The sequence below is a fragment of the Herpailurus yagouaroundi genome, unplaced genomic scaffold (assembly GCF_014898765.1).
Source record: "Herpailurus yagouaroundi ecotype Mexico unplaced genomic scaffold, PumYag 220, whole genome shotgun sequence".
Taxonomy (NCBI): domain Eukaryota; kingdom Metazoa; phylum Chordata; class Mammalia; order Carnivora; family Felidae; genus Herpailurus; species Herpailurus yagouaroundi.
Genome location: NW_024412451.1, coordinates 7,725,987 through 7,747,894, shown reverse-complemented (window position 1 = coordinate 7,747,894; position 21,908 = coordinate 7,725,987). Strand labels below are relative to the sequence as shown.

The 21,908-nt window shown below is 40.7% G+C and overlaps 1 protein-coding gene and 1 pseudogene across 8 annotated transcripts in view; one reads left to right on the top strand and one right to left on the bottom strand.

Annotated features, from left to right (window-relative positions):
- LOC121018938 (zinc finger protein 677-like) overlaps positions 1-21,908 on the bottom strand; it is a 53,916-nt gene that overhangs the window by 7,412 nt on the left and 24,596 nt on the right. For 2 of the 8 annotated variants that reach the window (XM_040458040.1, XM_040458048.1), the window contains exons 1-3: positions 7,170-7,320; positions 5,798-5,890; positions 4,718-4,783 (exon numbers count right to left, since the gene is read on the bottom strand). The exons of 2 other annotated variants lie outside the window; for them this stretch is intronic. In XM_040458040.1, the coding sequence (XP_040313974.1) occupies positions 4,718-4,732 (15 nt within the window). In that variant the 5' untranslated portion in view covers positions 4,733-4,783; positions 5,798-5,890; positions 7,170-7,320. 4 more of the 8 variants (XM_040458043.1, XM_040458041.1, XM_040458044.1 and 1 more) reach the window with 4 other exon arrangements.
- LOC121018963 (vomeronasal type-1 receptor 2-like) lies at positions 13,927-18,362 on the top strand (annotated as a pseudogene).

The following is a 21,908-nucleotide window of genomic DNA, read 5'->3' as shown; positions in this document are numbered from 1 at the left end:
CTCCCATAGACTCTAGTTGTGCCAGTACCATTTAAGAGAGTATTGTTTTACCGCTGTTTTTGGCACACTTGTAAAAAAGGAATGAATTATACATGCATGGTTTTATATGTGGAGGCTCAGTTCTATTACTTTGATCTATATATCTAGCCTCTGCTGGAATTATAGTTTTGATTACTCAAAATTTGTAGTAAGTTTTTATGTCAGGAATTCTAGGTCCTCCAATTTTGTTCTCACATTTATTTTGGTTATCTGGTGTCCTTACCAATTCAATATGAGTTTTAGAATCAGGATTCCCATTTGGGCAAAGATATTGGGATTTTGCTGAGGACTGCATTACTCTTTATATCGCTCTGGAAAGGATTCCCATTTTACAGTCTTGCAATCCACAAACACAGGACATTTTCACATTTATTTAGGTTTTCTTTAATTTTCCTCAGCAGCTTTCTGGTTTTCACTGTGTATAAATCTTCCATTTCCTTCGTTAAATTTATTCCCATTTGTTTTCTTGCTCTTATAAATTGTTTACTTACTTTCCATTTGTTGACTGCTCTTGTACAGAAATGCAACCTGAATTTTGAGTGTTAATATTGTATGCTGTAACTTCAATGAATTCATTCTAAGTCTGAGCTTTCTTTACTTCTAAATAGGAGATCATGTATACTATGAATAGAGAGATAGTTTGATTTCTTTTCCCATTTTGACACATTTTATTTATTTTTCCTCTGTGTTTTCTCTGTCTAGAACTTCCAGTACAGTGTTGATATGTGGTGTCAAAATGGGTCACACTTGTTTTGTTCTTGGTATTAGGAGGACGTTTTCAGTTGTTTACCATTGATGTTAGCCATGGAATTTTAATAATACCCTTTTTCAAACAGCAAGTTCCCGTCTACTCCTAATTTTTGAGTGTTTGTTGGATAAAGTGTCCTGTATATGTCTGCTGAATCTAGCTGGTTTACAGTGTTGCTCACTTCTTTATTATTGATATCTGGTTGTTCTACCCATTATTAAAAAGGGAGTATGAGGTCTCCAACTAGTAGAGAACTGTCTCCTCAATTTTTGCTTAAAAAAATTGGGGGCTTGTTGTTATGTATTTATTATTTATACTTGGTTTATCTTCCTGATGAATTGGCCCTTTTTTCAATATATAATGTCATTCAACATCTTTGATAATAATTTTACTTAAAGTCTATTTTGTCTGATATTTGTATACCTACCCAGATAAGTTTCATTATTATCTGCGTGGAATATCTTTTTCCAGCCTTCCACTTTCAACATATTTGTGTATCTAAAGTGAGCCTTGGGGCACCTGGGTAGGTCAGTCAGTCAAGCGCCTGACTGGATTTCAGCTCAGGTCATGATTTCACATTTCGTATGTTCGAGCCCCGCACGGGCTCCGTACTATCAGTGTGAAGCCTGCTTGAGATTCTCTCCCTCTCCCTCTCTCTTTCTGCCCCTCCCCCATGCACACTCTCTCAAAATAAATAAAAACTTTAAGAAAATAAAGTAAGCCTTCTGGAGACAGAGTGGAATCATTTTTAAACATTAATTCCTTTGTCTTTTATTGGAGAGTTTAATTTATGTACATTTCAAGTTACTACTGGTAAGAATTACTTTTGACATCTGCTGTATGTCTGATATTTTGTTTCATAATTCCTCCCTTCTTTGGGTGTCTGTGCCTCTGTGTACATGCCATTTTGATTGCCTCTGTATTTATTTTTCCACTTTCAAGTTATTTTCTGAGTGGTTATCCTGGGGATTGCAGTTTACACATTAAACTAATAATATTTGAATTTCAGTTGATACTAAGTTAGCTTTAATAGCATACAAACAACTGTTGTTATACAGTCACCCTTTATGTTCTTATTGTCAAAAGTTATTCCTTTGTAAAAGATATGAACAGATGTTTCATACACTCAAGAACAGATTTTTATTATTGTTTTACACATTTGTCTTTTAAGACACATAGGAAAAACTAAGTTAGAAAACAAAAATATAATAATACTGGCTTTTATATTCACTTATGTAGTTTTACTAGTGTTCTTTATTTGTTCCTATGGCTTTGATGTACCGCTAGTTTCCATCCTTTTCAGACTGAAGAACTCCATTTGGTATTTCATGTAAGCTAAGTCTGTAAGTGTGAACTCCCTCAGCTTTTGTTCCTCTAGGAGTCTCTTAATTTTACTATCAATTTTGAAGTATATAGTTGCCTCATAAGGAATTCCTGACAGGTTTTTTTTGTTTTTTTTTTAATATTTCAAGCTTTTAATACCACAGGAGACTGCTTCCTGGCCTCCACAGTTTCTGAGGAGAAATAGGCTGTTAAACTTATTGAGAAGCCCCGTACATGAGAAGTTGTTTCTGTCTTGCTACGTTCCGCATTCACTCCTTTGTCTTATAAAAGTTGACCGATTATGTGCTTGCCAGGGATCTCCATGCATCTGTCATAGCTGAAGTTCATTGAGTTTTTGGATGTGTAGGTTGTTTTTGATAAATTTGGCATGTTTTCAACTCTTATTTCTTCAAATATTCTTTCTCCCCTTTCTTCTTTATCCTTTCCTTCTGGGACTCCTATTACGTGTATATCAGTATTCTTCATAGTGTCCCAGAGGTTTCTTTGTCTCTGTTCATTTTTCTTTTTTTCCCTTTTATTCTGCTTTTGTCCCCTTTCTTCTGCTCACACTTGATAATTTCAGTTAACCGATGTTTAGGTTCACTGATTCTTTCTTATTGCCCACCTGCTGATGAACTCTCTAGTGAATTTTGAGTTTTGGTGTCTATACTTGCCTAACTCCAGAATTTCTATTCCATCCCTTTACTATAATTTCTATCTCCTTAGTGACATTTTTTATGTGTTGAAACACTGTTCTCCTACTCCTTAGTTCTCTTTCATGTTTTCCTTTAGCTGAAGATTTTCAAGACAGTTGATTTAAAATCTTTAGTGAGCGCCTGGGTGGCTCGGTCGGTTAAGCGCCCGACTTCGGGCTGGGTCATGATTTTGCAGTTCGTGGGTTCGAGCCCAGGTCGAGCTCTGTGCTGATGGCTCAGAGCCTGGAGCCTGCTTCGGATTCTGTGTCCCTCTCTCACTCTGCCCCTCCCCTCTCATGCTCTGTCTCTCTCTCTCAGAAATAAATATATAAAAAAAAAATTTAAATCTTTATTAAGTGGAATGTCTCTGCCTCCTCAGAAAGACCATCATTAACGTGCTTAAGATGTACAATCATAAGATATCCTTAGATATCTGTAGTGAAGTCAGCCTTCTCAGAAGCAGCCACGATGACATTCTTTGTAACAGTAAGAAATTGTAAAAGACCCATGTTTCTTCATTTAGAGAATGTTCCAATAAGGATCTAAAAAAGCAGTTATCTCTGTTTACTAACATGAGAACAACTTCAAGACATATGGTATGTAAATATTTCAATCTGCAGAGTAAAATATGATGAGAAAACATTTACTGAAGAATATATTCTAAAATCACTTTACAATATGTAAATGCATTTTTAGAAGATTTGCACTAAAGAGAACGTAGCTTCTGGGTGAAGACAATCTGTGATGGTAGGAGATGTGACAGGGAAGGGGATATTTTACTTCTTAGTTTCTAAAATGCATCCCTGTGTGAATCTGAACCACAAAAATATACACTAGGGGGGTTTAGTACAAAAGAAAAATAATAACATTTAAGAATAATTCGTGGGGCGCCTGGGTGGCGCAGTCGGTTGAGCGTCCGACTTCAACCAGGTCACGATCTCACGGTCTGTGAGTTCGAGCCCCGCGTCGGGCTCTGGGCTGATGGCTCAGAGCCTGGAGCCTGTTTCCGATTCTGTCTCCCCCTCTCTCTCTCTGCCCCTCGCCCGTTCATGCTCTGTCTCTCTCTGTCCCAAAAATGAATAAACGTTGAAAAAAAAAAAAATTATAAAAAAAAAAAAAAAAAAAAAAGAATAATTCGTAAAATGAAAATTGAGCACCAGCCTTTTTGATGACAGAAAGTTCTGCTCCTATGTCTGGTTAAACTAGAAACATTTTTATCTAAAAGATGCACAGTGTAAGAGTTCCTAAAAGAACACCATGGTCTTTACGAGATGAATGCACTATAAATAATTCAAGAACATGTAGTGTTAGAGAAGTAGGTTGATTCTATACTTTAAAACCAATGTTAATAAAACAAAATGCTCACTCTATTCTTTATTCCTACTTTGAACTTCCCATCCTATTCCAAAGTATTAATATTGTGGAGTCAGAAGCACAAGGACTCCCTCATTTAACATCAAAAGGCATTTGTAAAATCAGACAAAGCAAATTTCCTCCATCAGTCTTATTTTCCAGGGTTCCTCAGGTACTTGTGCACATTAATACGTTACTTACATATGTAATCTCTTTAATCCTCATTTACTTATATGAGCTGAAAGGGCATCCAGAAGGGGTCTCTGAAGAATCCTTACTGCCTAACCTCAGGGACACCACAATGCCCACTCCCCATCTCCAGTCCTTGCCTATGTAGAAAATCCTTCACAGGATGACTATCGAACAGGAGCCTCTTCCCAAGTTAGATGTCACTGGGTCAGAGTGAGTTGGACTCTGTATGGAGATGAGAGGAGACTGGGAGAAGGCCCTGGGTGTGAGTAAACATTTAGGCAGGACATCTCGGAGACAGAGAAGATTAACAAGTCCAAAATATGACATTTTAAGAAGAAGAACAATTAATGAAAAATATGACTTTTACCTGGAGAAGAGCCATTCCTCCTTTTTCTCTCTCTTCTTCTAGCCTTCTTTCTCAGGTAAGGTTATACTATGTGACAAAAGGAATGTTGTTTAATGTTTAGAATCAACATAACCCCTTCCTCTGCCACAATATACATACGGGGAGAAACTTACTATGGGAAAAAAGTCCTTTGCTGCCCACTGCAACAGGAGGGATGCGGGGACAATAAAGTCTAAAAGGGAGCCGACAAGTGCATTTTTTCACCCACTTTTCCAGAAAGCCCTCCACTCCTGCTGAAACATACACACTCTATGCAACTGCATTGTCCGCTGTCTCCTTGCACTCAGCAAAAGGGAACTGGCTCTTTCAAGTCCTTGGCTCCTCCCTAGGCAGCCAGCATGCAATGAATGGTTGATGCAGGCCACAGAAGCCCGTCCATGCCATCAATTTGGAACAACTCTTAAGGGACACCCGAGCTCCAGAACTCCCTGGTAACTATACTGAGAGTTTACATCTTTGTCCTGATAGTGATGGGAAGCCGTAAGTGGGTTTAATGTCAAAAGATGACACAATCAAGTTTTGAAAATTTAGTTATGATACAGAGAGATGGTGGAGCTGACAGAGGCATATCCCTGTCTCTAAGACTATACAACTGCCTCTTTCTTACTGGTTTTCATTATTTTTGGAACTGGGTCACATTTTAAACTCCAACTGCATACCCTCTCCCAGAAAACTGCCAAAGACAAACACACACCCAACTTTGAAAATCCTTTCAGGGATCTTATTACCTCAGGTTCAGAATTCTTGGTCTGTCAACTCATGTTACAGGTGAGTGCACTGGGGCTCAGAGGGGGAGTTACTTTACCAAGTTACCCTGAAGAAGTCTGAGTAGAATGAACAGAACTGGGTGGAAGTAAATTCTGAAATGGTGGCCTGGACAGGTTTAATGAGAAAGGGTTTTCCAGATTACCTTTCATATTCCTGAACAAGAGAAGCTTCTCTTTCACGGGTTTAATCAAACCCATTTAATTCCTCTTTTCCAGAAAAACTATATGAAATTACAAATAGTTATAGATAGTGGAAAACACAAACAAGGGTCACCTGGGGAGATGAGCTCTGGGCAATCTCTGCACCATAAACTGATGGGCTCTGCTGGAACAAAGTTCCACATCAATCCAGACCATTCTTCAACATCTGTACAGAAAAGACAAAGGGAACTTAAGGGGAACATCTACTTAGTTGCAGACTTCAGCTCAGAACTCAGTAATGTAAAAGATCACTTAAGGGAAGAAGAGAACTGTTGAATATTAAATTAACTGCCTGAACTAGGTTTTGAGTGTTAAAAGATTACCGACATCCTTTATGGATATGTAACGAAATACCATGAAGTTATTTACCAGACATTAAAGAATAATTCCAACTTGTGAAAGAGTAGACAGCATGTAAAACTCATAATCTGAACAATAAAAATTAAGAGGGAAAATAATTTGGAAATTAAAAAGATATCCAATGGATTATATTAAAGATAAAGAGGATACATCAAATTTAGAAAAGAATGCGACGAGCCATAAAAAAAGGAGAGAGAAATAGTACTGTTAATAATGGCTATTGTAAAAAGCACCATGTGGTCACAGAAAGTCTTCCCCCATTAAGTGACTGAGCTAAGCCTCTGCCCTCTAGATGAGTAAGGGTTCCAAATGGAATGATCTTCTGATGCAATACTTAGAAAGTGCAGATGCCTCCAACACCTGGCTTCACACCTCTCATTCTCTTCTGCATAACTGAAACGATTCCCAAGTTTTAATTAACGAGGTCACAGGGCCACAAATCAGCACTTCACAACTTAATATCCCATACCCAATCAATTCAGTACTCACCAGGGTTTGGGTCCTGTGCTTTGTCCCAGACCACTCACTACGTGTTTTGTTCTCTGTGTTAAGTCTCTCTGTGTCCTTATTTCTCTTCAGTCCTTTTGTCCATTTCTGTTTCCCTCCCTCGCTATTACTCCTCCAACAGTCGGACCCCACTCTATTACGGCCTCTGTTTCAATCCCCGCCGTTCTTTCTCCCCACACTTTCCGATGACCCTCTAACTCCGCAGATTTCTGCGTCTTTCCCCGCCATCTCTGCCCCCACTCCGCCCTCCCTTCGGCGGGGCGAAGGGCGTGCATCCACCTCCCTAGTGACGACGGTGCTCGACGCGGTTGGGGGTGGGGGGTGGCGACCGGGGGGAGACTCGGGAGTCAGAGAAAGGTTCTGAGCGGGAAAACGACCGGCAAGGCGACTGGGGTCTGTAAGGGCCAAAGCAGAAAGGCTGGGCCCGAACCTGCCTCACAGAGATTTTAACCGGAAACGAACGCTGACGCCCGTGACCCGCACCGACTGACTGGGCTCGGAACGTCTTATGGCCACGCCGCGAGAGGCGACAGGGACGAACTCCCAGCGAGAGGGATGAGTGGTTTCAAAGATTTTACCTTACCAGGTGCCCCCGAAACCTGGGTGGGGAGGCGGGGCCCGAGGAGCCGCTCCAGGGCAAGAACCAGAAAAATGGAGACTCACTCATCCGAGCGCAACCGTTGCTCCGGGAAATCGGCTTCCGGGTCTGCAGGAAAGCGCGCATGCGCATGGGTCTCGTCGATCAGCCGGGGCGTTCTCAGGGCGGAGCCGGGGCGGTTGCGGAAGCGGCGGGTGTGGGCGGGACGCCGGCGCGCTGGGTCTCCTGCCTTGCACGACACGGGGGCGTGCTGTTTGGTCTTCTGTTTGTCCTTCCTGCCCCGCGGTTTCGGGTTCTGCTTTTGGATGCCTTCCAGTCCCGCTGGTGTCGTTTGGAGCCAGGCTGGGCACAAGGTTAGGGAAGGGTGGGCTGCTGCTGTTGGGAGTGGTGGTATTTGACAAGTTGATCACGGTGCCCATGGAAACATTTTTAGCGAGCGGTGGAGATTGGCCTCCAGCGGGAGAGGCGGAGCAGCGATGCTACCTGGGGCCGGGGGTCCTCGTGGGGCGACTGAGACCCGGACAGTGACAGCTCCTTGTTTAATGAAGTTAAAGCCGGGTGGTCAGTATCGGTGATGGACGCTAGAATGCGACATGCAAAACTCTTCTGTGGGGAATGTGCAGTTTGGTACTAGTTGTAATTTTCACTGAACTGTCCCTTCTTCTCCCCATTGGCCCTTCTGCTCTCCTGGGGGTTCCAGGCCAGGCTCTGGGCTGTGGGGGGTGAGGGTTGGCACATTGCTTTAAAGAAGCAAACATTTCTGCCTCTATGGGTTATCAATTTTTCTCTCTTTATTTGATATTGGAATCCACACCTTCGAGATGAATTATAAATCCAAACGCCTTTGAGACCTACCAGATGGCACCTGTATTTTGCTTAACCTTTAATTACTAAATATCATTGCAATTTTAGTTTAAAATTTTTTTCACTTCTTTTGGAAGACTAGTTTTTACTTGAAAATTAGATTTTTAAATATGTATTTATTTTGTGGGAGAGTACAGGGGCAAGTGCAAGCAAGGGAGGGGCAGAGAGCTAGATCTAGAAACCCAAGCAGGCTCTGAGCAGAGCCCTCTGCCCACCCCCCATTAGTCCCACTCTGGGCTGGATCTCACAAATCCTGAGATCATGACCTGAACCAAAACCAAGAGTCTGAGGCTTAATTAACCAACTGAGTCAGGCAGGTGCCTAGAAAATTAGATTATTTTAACTGATCGCTTCGTTTTCTGTTTCTGAATGCTTCGTGTGAAGTGCAGTTAACGTAGCTTCTAAAATGTGTACTCTTTCAGAGATACTTAACTTTTCCTAGTACTGATGAAATACTGGTTTTGAAATATTTCCAGAGACATGTGGTAAGGATGTCTGTTCTTTACGTGAATAATACAAGCAAATAGTAAAGCTAGTTTTTCACATCTTCAGTAGCATCATATACACTCTTAATAATTTTTAATATGAAATATGCAAGTTAATAGCTCTTCTTCTGTTTCCTGTGGAAATTCTGAAGGTGGTGCTGGCTGCATTTGCTTTTCACACCCTCTCTGTTATGTGACTGCCCCCTCCAGTGCTTAAATCTCTGCAAGGAGTGAATGAACAAATGACTACACATTGTTTAACAGTTTACAATAATTTATAGGTATCTTGTCATTTTAGAGGGCTGTGTATCCTTTCTGCAGCATGCAGAGATGACCCGGGACACAATGAGGTCAGGACTCCAGAGAACAGAAGGGCAGATTGTTAAAACAAAACAAAAAACAAACATGGAGTGATTAGATCAGAGGGGTTCATGACCCACCAACTGGGGTTTTCAGAGAGAGCCAAATAAAAAGGTTGAAGAGAGAGCATAAAACGATACAAAGGTGCTTATCAAGACAAGGATGCCTTGGGTAGCCCTCACTTCTGGGGAAATTCTGGAGATGTTGTCCTGTGAATGTGCTGGACCCACTGCTTGTATCTTAAGAGCTTGAAAACTATGGAGTTGCTGGCCCCGATCGTGAATCCCAAATGTCTGACAGTAGAGAACGTTACAAGTAGGGCAAGTGCTGATTGTGTGATCTTCTTATTCAGCACCCCCAGTCATATTTCTATATGTTTCCACTGTTCATTGTCAGTCACAAGAAGAAAGTGGTATTTGCCAGCACAGTTAGGATCCAGCCGCTGATTGTTAGGCACACAGAGCTTTTATTTTAAGTTCTATCATCTTGGAGTTCCTGAGGCCATCGTGATGTCCTGGAAGATACTCAAGAAGCAGGTGGTGCCAATGGATACACCAGTGGCCACTCTGAACATACAAAACAAGTTGCATCAAAACTCAACGAAGATATTTTTCAAGCCAAAAGTGTTGCTGAGCTACGTCTTTAATGATGATGAGCCAGAGGGTGGCTACAGTCAGGTGCTTGAGAAGCAGGTCTTAGGAAGGTATTTAATCATTTTTAATTATTTTTTACCATATAGACTTCTCTTTTGTTTGACCTTTATCCCGCTGTAGGATGTGAAGAATAAGAACACTTATTGTCATTTTGGTAGGAATCCCCATTTACCAAATGCCAAGCATTAATAATGTTATACCTACTGTAGTTTTTGCTGGGTATTAACTTTTCTTATGCACTTTGGCATGCTTCTGAATTTTTAACTTCACTGATCTAATAGTCTGTTCATAAATAAACATCTCATAAGGATAACCATACTGATTTTGGGTTTTTAAAAGAGTTTTTGTGTGTATTGTTTTTTGTTCAATATTCTATAAGATTTTTTTTTTTAATTTTTTTTTCAACGTTTATTTATTTTTGCAACAGAGAGAGACAGAGCATGAACGGGGGAGGGGTAGAGAGAGAGGGAGACACAGAATCGGAAGCAGGCTCCAGGCTCTGAGCCATCAGCCCAGAGCCTGACGCGGGGCTCGAACTCACGGACCGCGAGATCGTGACCTGGCTGAAGTCGGACGCCCAACCGACTGCGCCACCCAGGCGCCCCAATATTCTATAAGATTTTTGCAGTAACATTGTTAGTTCAAAAACTGGCTGATGGTATGTATGTCAGGATCCAATTAAATTTATAAGTTACTTTAAGAAGAATTAACCTTTTTATAATATTGAGTTTTTCTACCCAGGAACATGATGTAAATTTACTTTCATTTATTTCTACTTTCATGTATTTCAGGAATGTTTTATTTTTTCGCCATATAGGCTTTACATATTTTGTTAGATTCATTCCTAGTTAGTATATTTCTTTTTTTTTTTTAATTTTTTTTTCAACGTTTTTATTTATTTTTGGGACAGAGAGAGACAGAGCATGAATGGGGGAGGGGCAGAGAGAGAGGGAGACACAGAATCGGAAACAGGCTCCAGGTTCCGAGCCATCAGCCCAGAGCCTGACGCGGGGCTCGAACTCACGGACCGCGAGATCGTGACCTGGCTGAAGTTGGACGCTTAACCGACTGCGCCACCCAGGCGCCCCGTATTTCATTTTTTAAAGTTACTTGTTTTTTTATTTAGAGTGCAAGAGAAAGAGAGAGGGTAGGAAGAGGGAAGGGGGGGGGGGAATTCCAAGCAGTCTCCATGCTCAGCATGGAGGTGGATGTATCACTCCCTGGGATGATACCAGGAGTTGGCCACTCAACTGACTGAGACACCCATGTGCCCGTATTTCATTTTAGGATACACTATTTTTTGTTTTCTTTTGTTATTTATTTATTTGTTTATTTTTTATTTTTTTTCATTTACATCTAAGTTAGTTAGCATATAGTACAACAGTGATTTCAGGAATAGATTCCTTTATGCCCCTTACCCATTTAGCCCATCCCCCCTCCCACAACCCCTCCAGTAACCCTCTGTTTCTTCTCCATATTTAAGAGTCTCTTCTGTTTTGTCCCCCTGTTTTATATTATTTTTGCTTCCCTTCCCTGTGTTCATCTGTTCTGTGTCCTAAAGTCCTCATATGAGTGAAGTTATGATATTTGTCCTTCTGACTAATTTCACTTAGCATAATACCACCTAGTTCCATCCATGAAGTTGCAAATGGCAAGATTTCATTCTTTTTGATTGCCAGTAATACTCCATTGTGTGTGTGTGTGTGTGTGTGTGTGTGTGTGTGTGTGTGTGTGTATGGCACATCTTTATCCATTCATCTATCGATGGACATTTGGGCTCTTTCCATACTTTGACTATTGTTGATAGTGCTGCTATAAACATTGGGGTGCATGTGTCCCTTCAAAACAGCACACACACCTGTATCCCTTGGATAAATACCTAGTAGTGCAATTGCTGGGTCGTAGGGTAGTTCTATTTTTAGTTTTTTGAGGAACCTCCATACTATTTTCCAGAGTGGCTGCACCAGCTTGCATTCCCACCAGCAGTGCAAAAGAGATCCTCTTTCTCCACATCCTCGCCAGCATCCATTGCTGCCTGAGTTGTCAATGTTAGCCATTCTGACAGGTGTGAGGTGGTATCTCATTGTGGTTTTGATTTACATTTCCCTGATGGTGAGTGATGTTGAGCATTTTTTCATGTATCAGTTGGCCATCTGGATGTCTTCTTTGGAAAAGCGTCTATTCATGTCTTTATTTCTTCACTGGATTATTTGTTTTTTGGGTGTTGAATTTGATAAGTTCTTTATAAATTTTGGATATTAACCCTCTATCTGATATGTCATTTGAAAATATCTTCTCCCATTCCATCAGTTGCCTTTTAGTTTTGCTGATTGTTTCCTTCTCTGTGCAGAAGGTTGTTATTTTGGTGAGGTCCCAGTAGTTCATTTTTGCTTTTGTTTCCCTTGCCTCCAGAGACGTGTTGAGTAAGAAGTTGCTGCGGCCAAGATCAAAGAGGTTTTTGCCTGGTCTCTCATCGAGGATTTGGATGGCTTCCTGTCTTACATTGAGGTCTTTCATCCATTTTGAGTTTATTTTTGTGTACAGTATAGGAAAGTGGTCCAGGTTCATTCTTCTGCATGTCGCTGTCCAGTGTTCCCAGCACCACTTGCTAAAGAGACTGTCTTTATTCCGTTGGATATTCTTTCCTGCTTTGTCAAAGATTCGTTGGCCATATGTTTGTGGGTCCATTTCTGTGTTCTCTATTCTGTTCCATTGATCTGAGTGTCTGTTTTTATGCCAGTACCATACTGTCTTGATGATTACAGCTTTGTAATACAGCTTGAAGCCTGTAGGTTACACTATTTTTTTAAAAAATGTTTATTATTTTTGAGAGAGCACAAGTCCAAGAGGGGCAGATGGAGAGAGGGAGACACAGAATCTGAAGCAGGCTCCAGGTTCTGAGCTGTCAGCACAGAACCCGACTCATGGCTCAAACCAAGGAACCAAGAGATCATGACCTGAGCCCAAGTCGGACACTGAACTCACTGAGCTACCCAGGCACCTCTATTTTATGTTATACCCTTGTAATTACTGGCCCTGCTACTATAACTTGTAAATGATTGTTTGTTGTACATCAGCTATTGTACCTAAATATTCTATTCTATGTATAGGGTTGCCTGTGGGGCTCAGTTGGTGGAATGTGCAACTCTTGAACTTGGGATCATGAGTTTGAGCCCCATGTTGGGTGTAGAGATTGCTTAAAAAGAAAATCTTTAAAACAAATAGTCTATGTGCAAAAAGGCTATTGTTTTTCTGTATCAGTACTATAGCCTATTAGCTTACTGAATTATTTTTCAAAGTGGATTTTTCTAGGAGTTCCTTTGTGTTTCCAGAGGCATACTTGTGTCATTTGCAAACATAGTTCTACGTCCTTCTTTCTCATTCCTGTGCCATTTTAAGTTGCCCTGGCTAAACCTCCAACAAAATGACAAATGTATACAACCGGTGACCATGTACTTTTTTAGTGTGGTTTTCTGGCCTTAGTGGATATATCTAGCACTTCCCTATGAGCAAGATGAAGACTTTGTTTTGTCAAGTTGGGAAAGATCCTAAAGAATTTCCTAATTTCACATGTTTTGATTTAACATTCTTACATGATGAAGTCCTCCAAATAATGTTTTTGTAACTATGAGTAAGATTTCTTGATTTCTCTTCATAAATGTGATACAGTATATTAATGAGTTTCCTAATAGCGAATCATCCTTGAATTTTAGGCACAAATTCTTTGCTATCATATTTTTATATGATTTTTCAGGGGTTTTGGCTATATTTATTTTACATGGTACCATCTGTCAGAAGAGGTAACATCTTTCTGTGGTATTCTTTTTGGTACAAACTTTAGGATGTTTCAGTATCAGAATTTTATGTGACGTATAAAGATAATTTGGAAATTTTACTTCCTCTCTGATGCTCTTGAGTAAGTAGCATTAGCTTATCTGCTATTTAAAAGAATGGAAGAATCTGGGTGCTTTCATTTATGAGGGACTCTGATAAATGTCTTCCTCTTCTCTATGGATATTGGTGTGTTTGGACTCCTTATCTTACTGAAGTCAATTTTTTTTTTAATTTTTTTTTCAACGTTTATTTATTTTTGGGACAGAGAGAGACAGAGCATGAACGGGGGAGGGGCAGAGAGAGAGGGAGACACAGAATCGGAAACAGGCTCCAGGCTCTGAGCCATCAGCCCAGAGCCTGACGCGGGGCTCGAACTCACGGACCGCGAGATCGTGACCTGGCTGAAGTCGGACGCTTAACCGACTGCGCCACCCAGGCGCCCCGAAGTCAATTTTGATAAAATGTATTTTCTTAGAAAATGTCCATTTTATATAGGCTTTCTGGTTAATTTGTTTTGAGTTGGGGAAGCAGGACGAATATTTAATTTCACTTCTTGGCATCATGTTCTTTATTTGCATTTATCGAAAATTTTGAATGTATTGCACCTATTGAAAATTTTAAAAATAGAAAGCCTTCTTGGGTCATTTGGAGAATTCTTTCTTTCTGCCCATAAGTGAAATGGTGGTGGTAGTTGGGTCTGAGGATTAACAAAGAATTAGACTGGGGTAAGAGAAATTCTCAGGGAAGCACAGAATCCAGTGAGGCACATGTGCTTCTTCACTGGTCTCTCATGGCTCAGACCTCAGCATTTCCTCCTTCCATGGGACACTCTGTCTGCTTCCAAGAATAATGGAAAAGGAAGAGTCGCTCTCATACACTCCAACTGTCTCTTTGGATACGCTCACTAGAAACTTCTAATAGATCCTGGTAATTAAAGAATTTTTCAGAACCATTCTCAGCTCCCCAAGTGTTGAACCAACATTGTCACTACAGCTGACATGTTGATGGCAATTCTTTGGGGAGGTGAGGTCACAGAATCACTAACCTCTATCTCAGGGTTTGGCTTCCTCCCTCCCACACATGCTTTGCCTGCTACTTTACACCCAGCTCCCAGTTCTTGTGGCAGGAAGGAGTCTATGAGTATCTTCTAGTTTAGTCTCTAAGGTTAGGAGATGCAGTAGGAATCTGGGTAGGCGAGCGTGTCTGGGAAAAGAATCTTCTGGCACAGGCTGAGCTTGTGAGAGAGACTGCTCAATCAATGCATGACTGCTGCTAACGTAATTTAACAAAATCCTCATTGACCGGGTTCTTCGTGTTTGATCCAAGTGCGCTCAGAGTCTGAATTTTAAGATACTTCAAGATTATAATTTCAGGGGCCACCTGGGTGGCTCAGTCATTGAAGCATCCAACTGTTGATCTCAGCTCAGGTCTTGATCTTGGAGTCATAAGTTCAAGCCAGTGCTGGGAATTGACAGCCTACTTAAAAAAAAAAAAAAAAAAAAAAAAGATTATACTTTCAGAATTGATCTGCCATACAGTGTGCAAGGGTCACAGAGACATTTTCAGGAGCAATAATGTGATTTCTCTAAAGACATGTGTGTGTGATAATGAGTATGATGGAACTAATTGAAATACAGCAGAAACAGTAGAAACAGTTGTCTGAATGGGAATTGCTGAAATTTATTCTTCTGTAACTTGAGTATGATGCGCTTAATAGAGAGAGTAAATATGTCTCTACTGAAAATCTCTGTGGTCTCTTGATCAGTGAGACAATCTTGTTTCCTAAAATAAGGAAATGTCCTTTAAGAAAAAGCTAACATCACTATAGAGGGTTTTAAAGAGCAATAGATTAAGGACTTTATTTTTATATATTAATTTAATTTTAATATGATGGATTAATTTAAAAATATAATCTCATCAAGGAAAAAAGCAATATTAAGCTATATTTCTTCTGGTTTAAAATCGTTTCAAGACTATTCCCAACTCACTATTCACTTCTCTTGATTTTCAATTTATTAAATGCCCAAATTCCAAGTCTTCAAATTCCATTTTGCATGTTTGTATTATACTTTAATTGCATTTTCAAATCAAATGTTAGTTCAAGTTTCAGTTTGTTTATTCTAAAATAACAAACATACACTGATTAATATGTATTTAAATAGGATTAATATTTTCTGCCCTAATATGCTTTATCACTATGTGAGTTTTATGTCCCATATATTAGCACACAGTGCAGTTCTGCACAATAATTTCTCTTACGGATATCATTGTACCTTTGGTCCAGGCAAAAAATGAAATGAGTTTTCTGCTGCCATCCTGACATTTGTCTACATTACATAAATCAGATTGGCTCATATAAAATTGTTCAGTGCATCTATAATTTATTAAGGCCTCTGAAACTTTGTTCCTTAGTTATATTGGTCAAAAAGAACACTTTAAAAAACTGGGAAATGATCAAACCAGGTTTATTAAGGAAAATAAATTTAAAACGTGAGAAAGTGTCTGTGTGTATGTGTATACCCATGACGAGTTTCCTGGCATAGTATAGTACCGTAGCAAACATTCATGTCATTGAAACTAGGCTACCCAGGTTCAAATCCTGATTCTACTTCTATTTAGATGAGTCATTTAACTTCCCGTGGTTAAATTCTCCTCACCCACAGAATGAGAGTAACGTTAGTTCCTAACTCATAGGGTTGTGAATATTATATAAGTTACAATAGGGAAAGCAGTAATAACAGTGACCCACGCATTATAAGTGCTATTAAAAGACACACATGTAACTTGGGAAATCTCTTAACAAAAGACAATATAGTTTAGATGTTCATTCTCAGTGAACAGGAGAGATAAGGTGAGATTTTATTTTCCATGAAAGTGTAGCCTGAAATTCATACTTTAATGCAGAACTCTCTGCCTGTGAATTTGAATATTAAGTTCTGGACAACGACAGAATGGTTTCAGTGCATTTGAATATAGCAGTGATCTTCCTATCCCAGATAGTCATTGGAATCCTGGTCAATTTCTCACTCTTCTATCATTAGATGTCCCTTTGCTGCAGAGGATGCGAGCTGAGATCCACAAAGTTGGTTCTCAGGCACCTGAGTGTAGCCAACTCCTTGCCCATTCTCTCTAGAGGAATCCCAGAGACCATGGCAGCTCTAGGGCTGAAACATTTCACCATTTATTATGGATGCTACGTTCTTTTATATGTTCACGGAGTGGCCAGAGGTATGTCCCTTTGTTCCACCTGCCCCTTGAGTGTCTTCCAGGCCATCACGATCAGCCCTGGGAACTCCAGGTGGGCAGAGCTTAAAGTGAAAGCTCCAAAGTACATTGGCCCCTCCAGTATCCTATGTGGGGATGTTCTGCATGTTGGTAAACATGTTTTTTCCTATTTATATGGCTGGTAAATGGAACAGCAAAACTATTATCCAAAAAAAGTGATTTGGGATATTGTTGTGCTTCACAGTGTAGAGACAAGATCACAGGCTCATTAGATGCAGCAATGATATTTTCCATACATTTTATTTTTGGGACACATGACCCTGCCCAGCAACTCCTTGGTTTTTCTTATTCACTGGCACAGAGGGTCCAATGCATCCATAAGAGCAATCTGTCCCCCACCAAGCCCTCCAGTGAGACCGTGAGACCAGAGCCACCCAAAGCATCCTTGTTTTGGTGACCACCTTTGTATCGTTTTATGCCATTTTGTCCATCATTTGTGTTTACTTGGCTCTCTTGAATAATTCTAGTTGGTGGCTGGTGAATATCACTGTACTAATCGCTGCATGTTTTTCAACTATTAGTCCTTTTGTTCTCATGAACCATGACCCCAGCATATTCAGGCTGTGTGTACTGTGTCTGCTGTGGAAGAAATACATTATTCCCTCATCTCATCATGGAAATATAATAGTCTTCCACCAGTTCAGCCATGGATGCCCTGAGACCTCAAATAATGTTAAGAACAAATATGTTCCAGTTTCCATGCAGAGAGAGGGGTGAATGAGACCCACTGACACCAGCCTGATATGAAATAATAAAGATCATGGTACAAGAAATCCTCTATAATTAACATGTGTGTGCTTATATAGTTGTATTTTTATTAATGGTAACAGTGGAGAAGTTAAGATTCCATAAATCAGTCCTGAAATAATGTGAACATACTAGAAATATCTTTGAATGTGTAACTTTCATATTGAGATATTAAATTTTCCCAAGATATACCTGAGAGTGGAATTGTAAATCCTGATTTCTGATGCAAATGGCCTGGGGTGAAGGTGGAGGGAAAACTAGGTTTTACTTATTGTTGGCTTTGGAGGCTATGTTGTGAATATTATGCCTCATATCTAAGAGATATTGGGAATATTTTAAATATGATAACATTTATGGAGCAAGATGAGTGCTTTAATTAAAATATTTTCTGGTCAACATTTGAAGAGTAAACTGCGGGACACAAAGAGGAACATAGGGAGAGGTGTCAGCTGAATTTTAGAAAGGGTGCAGGTGCAGCCAGTAAACAGATTGCGTATGTGGGAAAAGACTGAATGACTTTTGAGATGTTTACAAGGTAGACTGTTCTGTGTTAAATCTTGATGGCAGCTGGCTGTGTTGGTGAGGAAGAGATTTCAAGATGGACTTCTGCTTTTCTAGCTTGAGGTTATGGAGGACCAGTTCATCAAGCTTGGTGGCTTGGTGCAGGAGACGAGTAGCAATTTGAAGGTGGAGTATATGAACATATTTTGTTTAACAAGGGATAGTATCACTTTTGAAATCACCACCAGGGCAATATAGACAGCACTGAAAGGAAAAAAAGATATTAACTAAAACATAGAACTATTTTAGGGGGGCCTGGCTGGCTCAGCCAGTAGAGTATGCATCTTTTAATCTCCAGATGGTGACTTTGAGCCTGATATTGGGTGTAGAGATTAATTAAAAATAAAAAATTTAAAGAACAAAGATTTCAGGGGCACCTGGGTGGCTCAGTCAGTTGGGCATCTGACTTTGGCTCAGGTCACGACCTCGCAGTTTGTGAGTTTGAGCCCCGCATCTGGCTCTGTGCTGACAGCTCTGTCTCTGTTCCACCCCTGCTCTCTCTCTCTCTCTCTCTCTCTCTCTCTCTCTCTCTCTCTCTCTAAACTAACGAAACTCTAAAAAAATTTTTTAAAGAAATATTTTAATCTAATTGTTAATAAATCATAAGCACTTGCAAGTTTTTTTAGATAAATATTTTAGTTTGGAATCACTTTAGATTTTCAGAAAATTTGTAAAGATAACATTGAGAGTTCCAAAATGGCGCTCACCCAGTACCCTAAATGCTACCATCTTAACTTTATCATTGTTCATTTGTCAAAACTAAGGAACCAACATCGGTATGTCACAGTTAACTAAACTTAAGACTTGATTTACATTTCAACTGTTTTAACACGTTCATTTTTCCCTATCAACATCCAATCCAGGATATCACATACATGGAATTGTCCTGTCTCCCCCAGTCTCCTCTGCTCAGTGACATGTTCTCACAGTTTCCTTGTTTTTCATGACACGTTTGAGGTATACTGGTCCCTCACATTTTAGAATGCCTCTAAAGTTGAATTTCTCAGAAGTTTTCTTTTTCTTTTCCTTAAGTTTATTTATTTGATAAGGAGGACGGGGGGCAGAAAGAGGGAAAGAAAGAATCCCAAGCAGGCTCCACACGGTCAGCACAGAGCCTGACCTGGGGCTTGGTCCCACTAACTGTGAGATCATGACCTGAGCTGAAATCAAGAGTCAGTCGCTCGACCAGCTGAGCCACCCAAGCGCCCCTGAAGTTGTTCTCCTGGATAGACTGCGTTTATGGATTCTTGAGAAGAATATCACATCTCATCACGGCATACAGTCCGAGAGGTTTCTTGCAATCAACACGAGTTACCTTGGATGATGTTAATCGTGATCAGTTAGTTAAGGTCATGTTCACCAGACTCCTCCACTGTAAAATTACCATGCATGCCTTTCCATACTCTCTTCTTTGGGAAACTCTAAACACAGCCCACAGTCAAGTGAGGGGGCGGTGGGGGACGATGGTACTTGAGGGTAGGGGTGTGCTGTTGAACTAAGCTCCACATCCTGGAGGGCTGAGTAGCCCCGTTTATTATCTGCCATTCTTCTGTGTGGAAGCTGTGTCACTTCTCCTTCATTTATGTGTTTATTCAATTGGTTACTCATATCAGCATGAACTCATTTATACTTATTTTATACCTTGTGTTATACTTCAATGCTCTGCAAATTATTTAGTTGCTTAGATTGTTCAAGCTTTGGTCATTGGAAGCTGTGGTATAAAGTACACTCAGGGGGCGCCTGGGTGGCTCCATCAGGGAAGCATTCAATTTCAGCTCAGGTCATGGTCTCACAGCTTGTGGGTCCAAGCCCCACATTGGGCTCTGTTTTGATAGATCAGAGCCTGGAGACTCCTTCGGATTCTGTGTCTCCCTCTCTCTCTGCCCCTCCCACTCTTGTGTGCGTGCATGCACTCTTTCTCCCAAAAATAAACATGAACACACACACACACACTCACCTGGTCTTTGTCTCAGGTTCCTGGCTCAGAGCTTCAGAAACCTTTAAGAATTCCTAAGTGGTAGGAGTGTCCTTATTACACTAAGGAGGCAACTCTGGGCAAGGGTTCCCCACAGAACTTCAAAATGGGGGACTGGACACCTCTGAAAGACCAACTATGTGATTGGATGGAAACGCTTAGCAGCCCAACCCCTAGGGAGAGGAAGGAGGCTGACTGGGGATTGAGTTCAGTCATGTGGCCAATGATTTAATCAACCAAGTCTAGGTAGTGAAGCCCTGATTAAACACCTGGAGGAGCTCCTGGGAGCTTCTTTGTGGGAGACAAAAGCTACTGTATGGGCAGTCCTCCCAAACCCTGCCCTGTGGATGCCTTAATGTGGCTCTTTATTGCTATCCTTTACAATAAAATGTGAAACGACAAAACTAAAACAATTTAGTAACGAGTTTGCTGTCGTTTATTCCAGGGAAGACAACCCTTGATTTGGGGAGGACAGAGCCTCCCATGCAGGGAATGGAGTGCTCTTCCTGATGGATTTGGGGCAAGATTGACTTTTAGAAGAGGCAGTGCAGAAACAGAGCATGTTTGGCTAGGAGGTCGGGGATTTCCTTAGAAGAACAGAACTGCTCTTTTCCAGTATAAGGTCGGCCAGCTGAAACTGAGTTAGAGGTCTGTGATTGGTATATATTAGGTTTCTTTGCTGATGTTTCACATAAGAGCAGGCTGGTTTAGATTTGTGATGTGGGTCGGGCACCTGGGGTGGCCTCCATTTTTTGTGTCCCAATATACCAAATAACTTTATCAAGGATTATCCTACATATAGCACTTTCCGAGTTCTGTGAGTCTTCCCTGCAAATATTGAACAAGAGGGGATCAGAGGAAGCCTTAAATTTGTATTTGGCTGGAGATGTGTGGGAGGTTTGGGAATGCCTGACTTGTGATTGGTGTCTGAAGTGGGGGAAGTCCCAGGCAGGACTTTGTCCTTAACTTGTAGGGTCTCTACTAACACCAGATAAATTCAGAATTCTATTGAATTGAAGAATTGTGTTATGTTTGTTATATATATGTGTTATATATATAAATGTGTTATATTGTGTTATAATTGAAGAATTATATTGAATTGAGAATAGTGTTAGAAACCAAGATGTGGATGCTGAGTGTTCTCCTTGCTACTGGAATGTCATTGCTCTTAGACTCTCTGAGTAGAACGACCTGGGAATTACCTGTCCTCACACAGATCTAGTTTTCTCTTTCCCATTTTATTTACTTACCTACAGCTAACTGCTCTCATACTGATGTCCCTGACTCTGTTACCGTACTTCAGGGTTCATTTTAGCCTTTCCCCCTTGCTTTTCTGTATCTGTCTATATTTACCAAGTACTATGGCATCATATGCCTTTGAAGAGTTTTGCATCTGTTTCTCCATGATCCCATGCTCTCTGCACACTATCTATAACCTCCTCCCTCTGGCCTCATTTGGACCCTACTCTATCACATGCCTGTAACCTTCCAAATATGCCCTATTCACCTGCCCCTGCAGTGGCAATGCTCACAGCAGTGGCAATGCTCACAGCAGTTTAAGATACTGCATGTGGTAAATGTCATCTTTCGGGGTTGTTGCAGGGATGGAAGAAGTAAAAAAAAAAAGTGGAAAGTGCCCCCCATTTTCAGGCATCCAAGGTCAGGAGATGCCTGTATTCTTCCAACATGTGAGGACATTGTCGAGACCCACATGTGCATGCAGACTCTTTGAATGTAATCACATACACAGAACTGGCAATGCGGGAGTACAGGCGAGTGTGTGTAAATGTGAGTGTGTGCTTGTATTTGATGAGTGCATGCACAAATGTGAGTTTGCTATGGAGTCTATGAGTGTGAGTGTGTAAACGTAAATGGCTGTGGATTTGAATGTAGCGCATATGCAAGTGTTTGGATCTGTGTGTAATGTTTCTGTATGTGTGTGTGTGTGTTCGTGA